Below are 13,912 nucleotides of genomic sequence, written 5' to 3' on the forward strand. Positions count from 1 at the left end.
TCTAATCTGGCCTTCCTGTTTTTGAGGCTCACCAATGGTTTACATCTTGCGGTGAACCCTCTGTATTCACTCTGGTGAAGTCTACTCTTGATTGTTGACTTTGACACACATACACCTACCTCCTGGAGAGTGTTCTTGATCTGGCCAACTGTTGTGAAGGGTGTTTTCTTCACCAGGGAAAGAATTCTTTGGTCATCCACCACAGTTGTTTTCCGTGGTCTCCCGGGTCGATTGGTGTTGCTGAGCTCACCGGTGCGTTCCTTTTTTTTTTAAGAATGTTCCAAACAGTTGTTTTGGCCACGACTAATGTTTTTGCTATCGCTCTGATGGGTTTGTTTTGTTTTTTCAGCCTAATGATGGCTTGCTTCACTGATCGTAACAGCTCTTTGGATCTCATCTTGAGAGTTGACAGCAACAGATTCCAAATGCAAATAGCACACTTGAAATGAACTCTGGACCTTTTATCTGCTCACTGTAGTTGGGATAATGAGGGAATAACACACACCTGGCCATGGAACAGCTGAAAAGCCAATTGTCCCATTACTTATGGTCCCTTAACAAGTGGGAGGCACATATGCAAACTGTTGTAATTCCTACACCGTTCACCTGATTTGGATGTAAATACCCTCAAATTAAAGCTGACAGTCTGCAGTTAAAGCACATCTTGTTCGTTTCATTTCAAATCCATTGTGGTGGTGTATAGAGCCAAAAATGTTAGAATTGTGTCGATGTCCCAATATTTATGGACCTGACTGTATGTGTTCAGAGTGGATCAGTGGTCACATTCATCTCTCAGGCTTAGAGCTGGTGGGGAACAGCTACAGCATCGGACTGATGCAGCCATGTATGTGTGTATGTATGTATGTATGTGTGTGTGTGTTTTTTTTTGTTTTTTTTTACTTTCCCAATCTCTCCGTTTTTAATAAGCCTTTTGGTTCATACCAGCCTTACATCGTGTTCTTTTCAAGCAAGGATTATATTAAAAATCGATGTAAAGCCCAAACAATTTTTTCTTTTATATAACACCTGTCAGATTATGTTCTGTCTGCCTTTACCGTATTTCCTGTCCAAAACTCTCCAAGGTGAACAGAATTCCCATCCCAAAAGTTTTGAAAACTCAACATTTTTGACCTCTTTGGTGAATTTTTTCCTAATCTCTGGCTCTGATGACAACTTGGTATAGTTTCATTAGTCCTCACTTTCTGTGTTGGTCACCAGGAGTAATAGATGGTTTAAAACCCAAACATTTTTTTTCTTTTAGGAAGAATTATAATCCCTGTCCGCAAGAAAAAAAAAATATCTGTAGCCCACTGGGGAAATTGGCATTCACAAAACGCTCCAAACTCAACACTATCCCCATCCCAAACTTTAACAACTCAAAATTTTTGTCCCCATTGGTGAATTTTAAATTTAAATTTTTTTTTTCTGTTAACTTTCACATTCTGACATGGTGGTTACTGGGACAGGTAGGAGTCCCCAATGAGGACATAGATGGCAGACTTGACAGAGGGTCTAACCCTTCCCTATTATGTGGAAAACTAAAATGGCATTTGCATTTACAAATACTATGACGAGCATGGCACCCATACATACATAGGTTAAGCCTGGGTGGAGGGAATGCTATAAAGCAGGCTGTATTGACCTTTCTTTACCATGTGTCGGAGTCTCCTTTTTGGGCATTTATTATTTTATTTATTTCAGGTACTTCTATAGTGCTTTACATATATATTGTACATTCACATCAGTCCCTAACCCTCAAGGGGGTGTACAATCTAAGGTCCCTAACTTACATTCATACATATACATACTAGAGCCAGTTTAGACAGGAGCCAATTAACCTACCAGCATGTCTTTGGAGTGTGGGAGGAAACACATGCAAACTTTAGGCAGGTGGTGCCATGGTTGGGATTCGAACCAACGACCCTAGTACTGCCAGGCGGCAATGCTAACCATTTAGCTACTGTGCTGCCTGGACGTGATGAAACACATCAAAAAGTCTTGTCAGTCTGCTTCTATGCACTGAACTTGGGAAACCCTGAAGGCAACAGAAAAGTTACCTACAATGCCCAATATATGAACTATCTTAGAAGATGATTAGTGACAGTGAGGCAGTGCAGATAGTTCTTAGTTCTTATTTCGGAGACTTTCAAGATTCATAAAGCAGAGCCAAACTCTAAATTCAGGTTTGCCTTAATTAGTGAAATGTTAGGGTGGAATATATAAAATATATTGGGTATAATAAGGTGATCGCACTGTACTCCAGTTTCAGAAGCCATGGCACTGATGGCAGGCATACACTGTGATGGTCATGTCAACAAAGTCTTCATAATAGTGAATGAAGGCTTTCTTGGTTTTGATGTCCATACTGTAGAATGTTCATCTGGGTTTAAGTCACTTGACCCAGAACTGGAGAGGTGTGGGATCTATTTGTTACAGCTGACCGATTAAGTTAGCACAGGCTTTAATTTTACCCATCCTCCATGATACGCTTCTATTTCCTCTTTAATTGTTTTAGACAATTTGAATTTTAACTTTTCATTTTTTTTTTTTGTTTAAATCTTGCTTTTGTATTTTGTACCTATTTTATTGTTTGTGTTTTTGTATCTGTTTTCGACTCCCACCTGACATTCTTGGCTGTAATTCATTGTTTCCTCTGTCCTGTCCTCCTCTGGTTTTCCGTACTCACTGTCTGTCCTCCTGTCTCCTTTATTTCCTGATTTGAAGCTGAATATAACCTTTCCTAGCTCTGCATGGCCTCGGCTCCTGTTATTTTAATCATGCCGACTGATGCCTGTCACTTCCCAGTCCTGCAATCCCTGGATAAAAAAAATTCAAGGTTTATTCCACTACACAAATAAATATAACCTAACATGTTAGATTTTACAATAAGGTCCAATCTCAATGGGTCATTGTAGAAAAAAGGACTTCATACAACTCTCGGAAATATTCATTTAAATCAGTTTGATACAGATCATGGCACAGCAAACCATTATCTCCTAAGTCTTTATTAACGTGTAAACCCCGGTCAGTGTTGAATGTTTGATCTACGCCTCTTTCACACGGGGCAATTTGACTCTTGCCTCATGCAGAGCCGTATTTTACCGACATGTGACTACACAGATGTTGCATGCATCCCCGTGTTGGCAGTCCCATAGCGTTCTATGACACATCCTATAGCTGTCTGTGTCATCCTCGTAGGTGCACAGCCCTGAACACAGCCAGGATGAGTTAGTGCCCACCCACACATATGTCATGTTAAAGCTGTGTCTGTGCAGCCGCTGTGTCCCAGTAGACATGAATGGGACTATTCACACGGGGATGTATGAAACACGTGCATCCCCATGCGGGTAAACATGACCCTGTATGAGCCACAGATCAAATCACTCTGCGAATGAGCCCATAAGGTAGCCATGCACTGGTTGATTTTTCTCTCCTTCAGCCCAGGAACTGAATAATGAAAAAAAGATCAATTTCCCCATCCACGCTCACAGTTTGGATGGAGGCATCTCAACTGCCAGCTACACTTTTGTTGAGCCGGTAGTGTTTGCACAGCCGCTCATGACTTATATTTTGGCCTATTCAGCAGGAAGAAGACAAAATTTGAGCCACCTATGGCCAAGCCTTAAACAGCACATTTTCATTTCTCCAAGTTATCTTTCTGTTACCTTCTATTGAAGCAAAACACCAAGTAGACATAATCGACACGAATGAATGCAACACTGCATTCATGAATACATTTTTTTTTTTTTTAATTACAAGCAGTGTAAGTACCTGTATTTTATGTGGTATTAACATCTTGCAGTCCTTGTATAAGAGAACTCAGACTGAAAGAAGGAGAATTAGAACAATTTGGCAGTAAGTTGTACTGCAGTGCTCATGTTCGAACAAGGGACATGCTGATTGGAGGAGAGAGTAGAGTGATAGAGAGGTGAGCTTATGAGTCTGTTGCTTCTACATTTACTGTCGATATTGGGGGAGGGACAAAACCTGTAAGTTTTTTTTACTTGGGTCAAGCAGATAGGGTTGTGTTGGGCCACAGATTTATGTGTACATCTCAGCACAGGATGGACAGAAATACAAATAATTTGGCAGGTAAAATAAGTGCCATATATGCATTTCATATATATATTCAGCTGTGTTCCTGGAGTGCAGCTTTATATCTCTAAGCATGAAGCTGCTTGCAGCATGGAGCTTTTGACATTGCGGTGTCTAAAGTAAATTTGGTTAATATTAATAAGTCTCTAACCCTAGGCTAGACATGGACAGGTATGTGTGATTAGGGTACTCTGTCTACTTAAGTAAACGGCAGCATGTTAATGTTTTTTGGTGAAAAAAGAAAATTTTTAGGCAGAGCAGTAACTGCAGCCAATTGGATGCAGTTTCTGTTTGGGTATTCTTAGAAGTGTGGGTGCGTCATTTCTGGCCTCAGCTTATTGGCCATAGCATGTACTGCCACTGCATCCAGAGGAGGGGCTTAGCTGCCTCTGAACTCAGAAGCCTATCATGGGATCATCTGAATGAGGCTTAATAGAATACATGTTTCAGAAAGATAGATTAGCATTTTATGGGACACTTGAGCTGATTTCACAACAAGATGATATTACACAGTCAATGTCACATGTGCGACGGTACTTTGTCCATGATGTCACAGCGCACACTAACCTGCCATCACTGATTAACCCATATATATATATATATATATATATATATATATATATATATAATATATTTAGTAGATGCCCTGGAATACCTTGAATTTTTTATTTACAAGCTGAGTCACCTGCATGGGCTTCCCGTGGTGCACCCCGCATTAGTTTTATTTTTCCATCTGGTATTGGTAGTCCAGGCTTCATAATTTCTCTTTTCTCCCTCTACAGCTGGCCTGCCTCTGGGCGTTTTAAAGCTGGTCACAAAAAAGCCGTATCAGAGAGGGTTTTTCTGTAATGACGACAGCATCAAGTATCCCTTCCATGACAGTACCGTCACCTCCACAGTACTCTACACAGTAGGCTTCTCTGTGCCCATTTGCTCAGTAAGTAGCTGAATCTACAGACAACGGGGGCGTCTTTCGGAGCGCATCTTAAAGATCGTTTATCTTTATCAAAAAACTGACTAAGCCAGATAAAGGGTGTCTGTAGATAATGCCCTTGCTATAGGTGTAGGCCATTTTATGTACTTCATGAAGCCTGAATAAAAAACTCCCAGTGATTGCATCTCCCTTCCCTGCCTTGTTGCTAGGATGTTGCTAAGGCATGCCTGGCTGCTACTGTTCACCTCCACTACCACAGGAGCGAACTCTTAAATGCTGGGCTCAGAGCTGCTGCATCAGGGTAGAGAAAGCACTTGTGAGGGAGTATGAATCGGAGAGAGCTTGCTGCTGTGATGGTGAAGGTGAACAGTAACAGCTGGGCCTGTCTTAGCAATGTCCTAGCAACGTCCTAGCAACAAGGCAGGCCTTGGAGATGCAATCTCTGGGAGTATTTCTGTCAGGCTCATGAGGTATGTAAATGGGACTACACCACTGGCAGGACCACTCACTGGCTTGAGGTTGTTTAAGAAAATTGCTTTAAGCACCGTTTGTATCTAAAATCATAAAAAATCTAATTTCTGGGAAAATATCTGGTCATGCCATGCCCATACCTGTACTACGATATACCTGAAATGACATTTTAGGTCCCATGTGTGGCTGCTTCGCTTGTGTGGCATGTCATCATGTTGTAAGTCTCAGCCAAATAGACTATAAAGGGGTAGCTCAGCTGCAAGGGTATCTCGATTGTACTCCGAGTCCAGATTTTAAACATGTCTAAACCCAAGAACAAAAATGTAGTATATTGCAGCTCACAAGTCCTTAGCTGGCTGGCTGACTGCATTAGTTTTCTCTTTTTTTCAGGCTTTTTCCGCTTTTACACAACATACTGCAACATACACAACATTGTGATGTGAACAAGGCACATACAAAACCATTGATTTCTATGTGTCCTTGCAGTGACCTGTGTTGATCTGGTTGGATAAAATTGCAGGTCACTGCACATGATGTGAATGAGCCCTTAACACACTTCCTGTCTGACTATTGAAAGTGCTCACTCACTGTAGAGTATCTAGACAGCAGCAGTGTTGTCACCCTAATGCCGACCATAGACTGTTCATTTATCGGCCGATTTTTCGTCCGAAAGAATAATCGGCCGATGTGCGCACTGTTAGTGGGGCAATGGCATCAACCGATTTTTTTTTTTTTTTTTTGCGGTTCCTCCTTTCGTTTAACGGTCATGCTGGAAAATTCATGAAAAACGGCCAATTTTCACAATCATTGGAGGCAATATCGGTTTACAGAACGAACGATGTTTCACTTTTCAGACAAAAAATTGGCCAATTAACGAACTGTCTATGGCCTGCATAAAGCCAGCCGTAAATGGATCAAAATTTGGCTGGCTGAGCAGGGACTGGCTGAGATTGGACCCATCTATGGGTAGGCTGATTTTATCCATTGATCAACTTCAGTGCAACCAGCCTATTGCATGTGATTAGTCCTCATGCACACTGGATGTTTTTACAGCAACTGCTTTTTGCTTTTGACATTTTTTTTTTCTACAGCCAGTAAACCCCCCAGCATGTTATCCTATGTGTTCATGCACACATAGACTGTAATCAACGTTTTTTGGCTGGAAAAAACTCCAGGACTAGTGGGTTTCTAGAGGAGTTTTTTAGCTGTAAAAACACTCTAACGCTGAAAAACGTGGTAAATCGCGGCAAACCAGCGTTTTTTGGATTTTTTTTTACCAAAAAAATGGGTTTTTTGGGTCAAATAAAACTCTAAAAACCACAAACGCGGCAAAATGCTAATACAAAACCGCTGAAAAACTCACATTTTTAACATGCCTTTACACAGCTAATGATACCAGCATTATTAAAACGCCCAACGCTTACTGTTGGTGGCTATGTAATCATTGTGTTCTGCTGGCAGGGAAGGCAGAATACTGCTGCAGGATGGATTCTCCCATCAACATTGAATGTGTTGTTGGGGAAATCCAGCGATTTTCTTTCCTACTACCTTTGGTTTGCAGGAAAGAAAATGGCATCGTCTATGGCTTGCCTTACCCTTTCCCCTTTCTTCTGTGACATAAAGGGGAGGGGTTCTGTAGTCTTCAGATAATTAGGAACAATGTAACTGATGAGCCTGCTTCCCAGGCAGAGAGCACAAGACATTATCAGCTGATCAGATTTTGGGCAGAATCAAAAGGTAATTTTTTTTTTTTCACTTATTTAACAAATATAACCAACAAAATACGCAAATAAGAGAATTTCATTGTTCGACTTTAACAAATGACCGGAGTATTCAGCAGCTGGATAAAGGAAGGCTTGAATCAGTTATCAGTATTTGGGTGTTTTCTAAAGCTTGGGTTACCGTCATCTTTAGAGGATGAAGTTTTAATTCTCTCATTTTGTATGTGCAATTTACTGACTAATAGTATTCATGTAAGAAAAAAAGCGAGAATGAGTCACACTTTCCTCTTTTGTAATGGAATTAAATGCTTTTAAAAAAAGGCGACAAGTCGTCCACATTCCCAGTGTGGGCCTGGGGCCTCGCTTAGGACGCTTGTCAATAGGGTACAGAATGCCATGACATCACTTGAGATCATAATGAACTGTTGTGCTGAACAATGGGACGTGTGTGAGATGGGAGCCTGTTTGTCTGTAGAGAAAACAAGTGTACAGGACCGAGCCGGAGATGATCCCAGGAGCTCTCTGCAATTGAGTGTCCCTTATTAAGCTAGCTTTACATTTTGTGCGATGCAGGAATGCACGCAAAATTGCGCACGTTTCTGTAAAGCACAAAAAAAATATTAATTTTTAATGGCACCCCAATGCACCTTGGTAACGTGCAAAATTATGCACCAAAACACATGGTAATAAAGTACCATCCATGTTGGTGTGCTGTGATTTAAAAAAAAAAAAAAAAAAAGGGTCATGCACTTTTTTGGTGTGATTTTTCACAGGTAAGGCAGCCAATTGAAATGATTGTGCTGTCCTCAATATTACGCACCAAAGTTTCACTTGCATAGGTGTGTAGAGTGTCTTAATAGAAATATCAAGTATTCTCATTCCTAAAGACTGAAGAAAAACAATTCTGCAGCGTTTGTATAGGCCCAGCTTATGCAGTACACCCTGCGTCTCTTTCGGTTTGTGGTTGGCAAACGCATGTTGGGACAGGTGTATGTACAGAGCTTGTCAGGTCCTACATGAATATGTAAATGGCCCGCAGTGTCTTGTGTAGGCAGGCGGTGTTTTCACCTCTGCTGTCTGAGCACGCACAATTAATAATGCTCCTTCAGAAGATCTCACCTTTTTTGGTCATTGTGCTACATGATCATCAGGGTACCACGCCGTCTGCTCTATGTACAGAGCTGCAGTGAGACTCTGTAGTCACAAGAAATAGATCTCTGTATGCTATTTTGTATATTTTATAGTAGCTGATGTATGAAATGTGTGCTAAAGGTTACATTTTGTCCTACTAAAGGTAGCTTTCTTTTTCCTAAATTGTTTGTTACCCCAACATTTCATATTCCTGATGTGTATGTTGTACCGTGTACTTGTGTTCTAAAAAGTATCCTGTTCTTTCTGTATTTTTTCCTTTTGTGTGAAAAAACTGATGATGTGCCAAGTCCCCTCAACTTTTCTATTTCAAGTTGACCATTCTAGGCATAGAAGCACATCCTACCCTGCATGGTCAGATTTATGGCTGTACTGCGAGCACAGCCTGGCTGTCCTTCAGTGGTCAGACTTGTGCGAACACCCCCCACTCCCTTCACTGAGATTTTCCTGTCTCACACTGACATGCCCCCCTACAGTTTCCATCCCCACCTCTTGAGCAGCTTACAACAGAGGTTATGTGATCACTTTTATAAAGTAAAGAAAAAAGATATTTATAATGTTTTATTTTATATATATATATATATATATATATATATATATATATATATATATAAAACAACTTATTTAGTCTAAAATAGAAATACACACGTTTTGCCTTGCATTTCTATTTTAGACTAAATAAGTTGTTGTGAGGGTTCACATATACTTTAAAGACTAAATCCCAGCCATACATGGATCGAAATTTGGCTGGTTCAGTAGGGATCAGCCAAGATTCGATCCATGTATGGGGAGGCTGATTGTACCCAAGTTGATCCATTGATCAACCAACCTTTTTACAATTGATCACTGCTGGCGGCTGTAGCCGCTAGCAGTAATCAGCCAGGGAGGCTCCCCCCTCAACAGTTGAGAATTGAGCACGAATTTCACCGGTGGTGGAAGTCAAGAAGATCTATGACCAAAAAAGACAAAATTAGGTGCTGCTCAGGTAGGGAGGTGAAGTCCAGACTAGACCACTGTGAGTGCTGGCAGGGATAGGGAGCTCATCCTAGCTCCAATCTGCAGCAGTGTCAGAAGGAAAGATCCATAAGCCGCACATCAAAGGCAGACTTGTGCATGATTAAGCTCCAAGGGGTGGAGTGAAACGCGTTTGGGGGGGATGATATGGCTGGAGTCCAGGCTGAGGCTGCCATTCATCTCACCTTATGCACATGGATCTGCCTTTGATGTGCAGCTTATGCATCTTTTCTTCTTACATTGTTGATTGAAATTCAAGCCATGTATGGCTAGATTTAGTCAATTCCTGGGAATCGGCCAGTATTTGGGTGGCCCTGACAACACCAACCGGCTTGAGAAATGACTAAGAAAATGGAGGAGGCGGTCAGCTGTACAGTGTTTGCCAATCAGGTGCCGGCTGTCAGAATACCACAGTAGAGTCGTACCTCGGTTTGCAAATTTAATGCGTTCTCCGGGACGTTTCGTATTGCAAAAAATTTGTAAAACAAAACGCGGTTTCCCATAGGAATACATTGAAAACCAATTGATCTGTTCCGGAGGTCAGAAAAAAGTAAAAAAAAAAGTCTCATCTGTTCAAAACTCTTTATAAAGTGCACTTTAAAGGCAAGGGGCCAGCGCTATAAACCTCACAGGTGCAATGCATCCTGGGGAGACTTACTTTGTATTGCGAAAAAACTTTGTAAACCGAGGCATTATTTTCAATGGCTTTTCATTCGTAAACCAAAAATTACGTTAACCGAGGCATTCGTAGACCGAGGTACGCCTGGATTCTAGGATTTATACTAATGAGCATAGATGGGGGCATCTATGGATTCCTGTCATTCAGAGTAGGGCTGGATTCAAACACCAGTTACGTTTTTATGGTGTTTGACCCTTTTGAGAATCTCTCTCACTATTTGTCCCAGTGACCATTGGCCTCAAGACATAAAGTGAGACAAAGGTGAGTGGAAATCTTCCAATGGGGTTTCCAGTTTTGGTGACAACTGTCCCATTTTGTGGAGCTTTCCTCTCCCTGTTGCCTGGCTAAGCAATTATTTGAAAGTTTACTCTTCGCTCCTAGTGTCAGTAAATTGTGGTACGAAGCGCTGGTACCTGTTAAAGGGTTAATCCCTAGCTCTTGCCAAAAGGGCTCTCAATAGAAAGGTCCCCATGCTTTCCTTAGCAAATGGCACCCTAAGGCCGGGGATTTGGTCTTTCCACTTCTAATATTTTGAACAAGGAGTAAACTGATTTGTGTTTTCAGTGGCCCAGGATCAGTTTGTAAGGTCAGGAGTATAAGAACGTGGCTAATGGAGAAGTCAGGTGAACTAAAAAAATGTTAAATCTGGGGTGCTCAGCCTGTGGCCCTTTGAGCCCTCTGATGTTACCCTCCACCTCAAACTGAATGCAGGAGTTTTGTTGTGCTTTCAGAAAGTGCCCAACACCTGAAAGATATATAAGAAGTCTAGAACAAAGCGGATAACCCATAGGAAAGCTTCAGGTGCACTCCGCTGTACCCGTGGTGTGTGCAAACCACAGCGCATCAGTGTGAAAGCAGCCTTATTAAGGGCTCAGGGCAGTAAGGGCTTGTTTACATTTGCAGATTGGGGGGCGGTAAAATCCCATTGTGAAGTGTACCTTTTTAAGCGAAACATGTTACTTTGCTTTCCTCTGTGTCAAGAAAAATGTCTCCTCTCAACTGTTCATTATCAGCTGGCGAAAATCTACTTTGTGTCCATAGCGCGTAAAAATAGATTTGATGGATTGAACATGGCTGCTGGAATGCTTCCTCTTCCCCAGCTGCCAGCTCTGAGAAGGAGCAGCCGGAGAGAAGGGAGGTTTTCCCAGTAATGGTCCATTGTCCACATTGTGCAACTTGAGGGCGTCACAGGAAGAGAGATCGAATATTTGTCCTTTTTGTAATGAGATTACTGCTGGTTTCATTAACTTTTATGGCCTGAGATAGGGCTGTAATTGCAGGAACCATTCTCCATGTTAAACCATAAATAACCGTTTAAATGTCTAGTAATTAAAATGTTCTGTTTCCGAGAAATGGGTTTCAGGTTTTTTCTCGTGTCCATTCATTGACAAATTCCATCTCTGACAAATGAGGCCTGTAGGTCTGTAATAGGCCCATGTACGTCTGAATATTTACCCATAAATACTGTATGTGTTTCCTTATGCTAGCTATGTCTGTCCTTGGGCTCAGTGCTAGCTACGTCAGTCCTTGGGCTCAGTGCTAGCTACGTCAGTCCTTGGGCTCAGTGCTAGCTACGTCAGTCCTTGGGCTCAGTGCTAGCTACGTCAGTCCTTGGGCTCAGTGCTAGCTACGTCAGTCCTTGGGCTCAGTGCTAGCTACGTCAGTCCTTGGGCTCAGTGCTAGCTACGTCAGTCCTTGGGCTCAGTGCTAGCTACGTCTGTCCTTGGGCTCAGTGCTAGCTACGTCTGTCCTTGGGCTCAGTGCTAGCTACGTCTGTCCTTGGGCTCAGTTCACAAAGCTGGGACACCAGGATAATGGTAAAATATGAAAGTGCAGCGCTAACTTAAACAATGATTACACATAAGATAGATCCCATTTGAATGTGGATCAGCAAAAAAGACGGCGTCAGTTCATCAGATGTGCTAAATACGTATACAGTCTCCAACACTTGAAGAGCCAGGGATAGTAGATATCAGAAATGATAAAGAAAAGCCAAGTAATGCACTGACCAGATAGCGCAAGTTAAAGCGCATGGGACATTTAAGACCTGTCCCTGGTACTCAGCCACTGTATCACTGGAGCAAGGCGGTGTCATCTATAGGGTGACCACTAGATGTCATCTGTCCGGATGGAAGCTGTGTTCAGCCACTGTGTTGATGGATCAGGTGGGTGTTGTCTGTAGGGTGACCACTAGATGTCATCGGTTCCAGGGGAAACTGTATCACGGATCCAGGGACGTCACTGCAGATGTGTTCTTGTTAGGCACAATCCCAGGACCTACTGGATTTACAGGCTCCCCAGAAATAAAGAGCCCGTGGAAAAAGGCCTCAAATAGTGTGATAACGTTTATTTAAAATTGAACAATCAGAAAAGAACTTACTTAGCAAAGGTACAGCTGCTTATAAACGGCCAGACCGGAGGTACATGTACATAAGATAAACATAGCTTGGCACTTCCCTAACGCGTATCGTGTAAGTACACATCATCAGAGGGGACTGTGCCAGTGTTAAGTGTGGTGTTTTAAACCTAAAAAGGCGCCAAAAACACCGCAATGCGGCGGCACCGTAATTGCCGGTTCGCGCATGCGCAGTAGCGATCGGCCGTTCGCGCATGCGCAGTAGCGTCCGCGGCGGCCATTTTAAAGAAGACCGACATGAATGTATGGTCGTAAAGGTGTTGGTTCTGCAGTGATCTTACTGGGAATAAGATACTGCAATCCTAAAAACGCACGGGGCAAGTATAGTAATGCGTGGACCATACTGTGTGCCCCCTTGTAGCAAAAAAACGGCCTGGTGAAAGGCAAGGTTATAAAAATATAAATGAGTGGGATCTCATATATGAAGTGATTCTGGCACTGAATAAAAACCAAATACATCAAATATGACAAACATGTGGATTAAAAAACATCTGGTTAAAAGCAATACCCATGAAATATACAATTATAAAACCAAATGTACTGAGATTATGGTGCATCGAATATGTTAAAGCGATCAAGAGATAAAGGTGCATCGACTTTTTTTTAAAAACGATCTAAACACTCGAATGGAAATACAGATAAAGGCAAAGTAAAAGTAATCTGATTAAGAAGTGAGATCATGAAAAGTGCTTAAAGATCGATCAGGACACCAGGATAAGGCTAGGTTCACACTATGAATCGCACAAGAAAATGCACCGCATTCCGCTGCAATTCACATTCAGTTTGAATGGGCTCAGATCGCACCACATCGCACACACTACTTTTGGAATCACATTGCAACCAGATTGCATTGTAGTTTTCTATCATGAAATCCAGTGTGGGCAGGCGCACTGCGTTTACGACCTGCATTTGCAGAGGTGTGGAAATTTTTTAAAATACTATACCCCAGGGACTAAATCGGGGCCCCAATCTACTTGTCCCTCATGAAAATCTACTTGTCCTGCTAAAAAAAAAAAAAATAACAAAAACCATATTTAAATCGGAGGTGATTTTAGGAATGTGTGGGGCCTTTCAAAACAAAAGGGGCTTTATTGCGACCTAAACATATAATATTTTTAACATTGCGCTGTTTATCTTCTCCTCTCCCTGCCTGTCTCCAGCACCGCAACTGGGGACTAGTGGGGGGGGGGGGGGGGGACCTTGCAGTGTAATGAGCACCAATTGGCTGCTTGTCAGGAAAGGGTGGGTCAGGGCTTATACTTTATCCCTTTTGCTGCCAGAGCCATTTTTTTTCACTCGTTTAAAAAAATAATTTTGGGCCTGGAGATTACATAAAACCCCCGAACATGATATATTTTCTGAAGGCAGAGACCCTAGAGAATAAAATAGTGGTAGTTTCAATTTTTTATGTTGCATATTACCGCAAACTTTTA

General features: G+C 41.9%; 1 protein-coding gene across 2 annotated transcripts in view; it reads left to right on the forward strand.

The window, feature by feature from the left end:
• PLPP1 (phospholipid phosphatase 1) overlaps positions 1-13,912 on the forward strand; it is a 138,045-nt gene that overhangs the window by 42,531 nt on the left and 81,602 nt on the right. The window contains exon 2 of one of the 2 annotated variants that reach the window (XM_089688080.1): positions 4,878-5,032. The exons of the other annotated variant lie outside the window; for it this stretch is intronic. Within the exon in view, the coding sequence (XP_089544206.1) occupies positions 4,878-5,032 (155 nt within the window). The remainder of the gene's footprint in view (positions 1-4,877; positions 5,033-13,912) is intronic. 2 annotated transcript variants of the gene reach the window in all.

The sequence above is a fragment of the Staurois parvus genome, unplaced genomic scaffold (assembly GCF_062004578.1).
Source record: "Staurois parvus isolate SC_StPar_1 unplaced genomic scaffold, SC_StPar_1.0 ptg000445l, whole genome shotgun sequence".
Taxonomy (NCBI): domain Eukaryota; kingdom Metazoa; phylum Chordata; class Amphibia; order Anura; family Ranidae; genus Staurois; species Staurois parvus.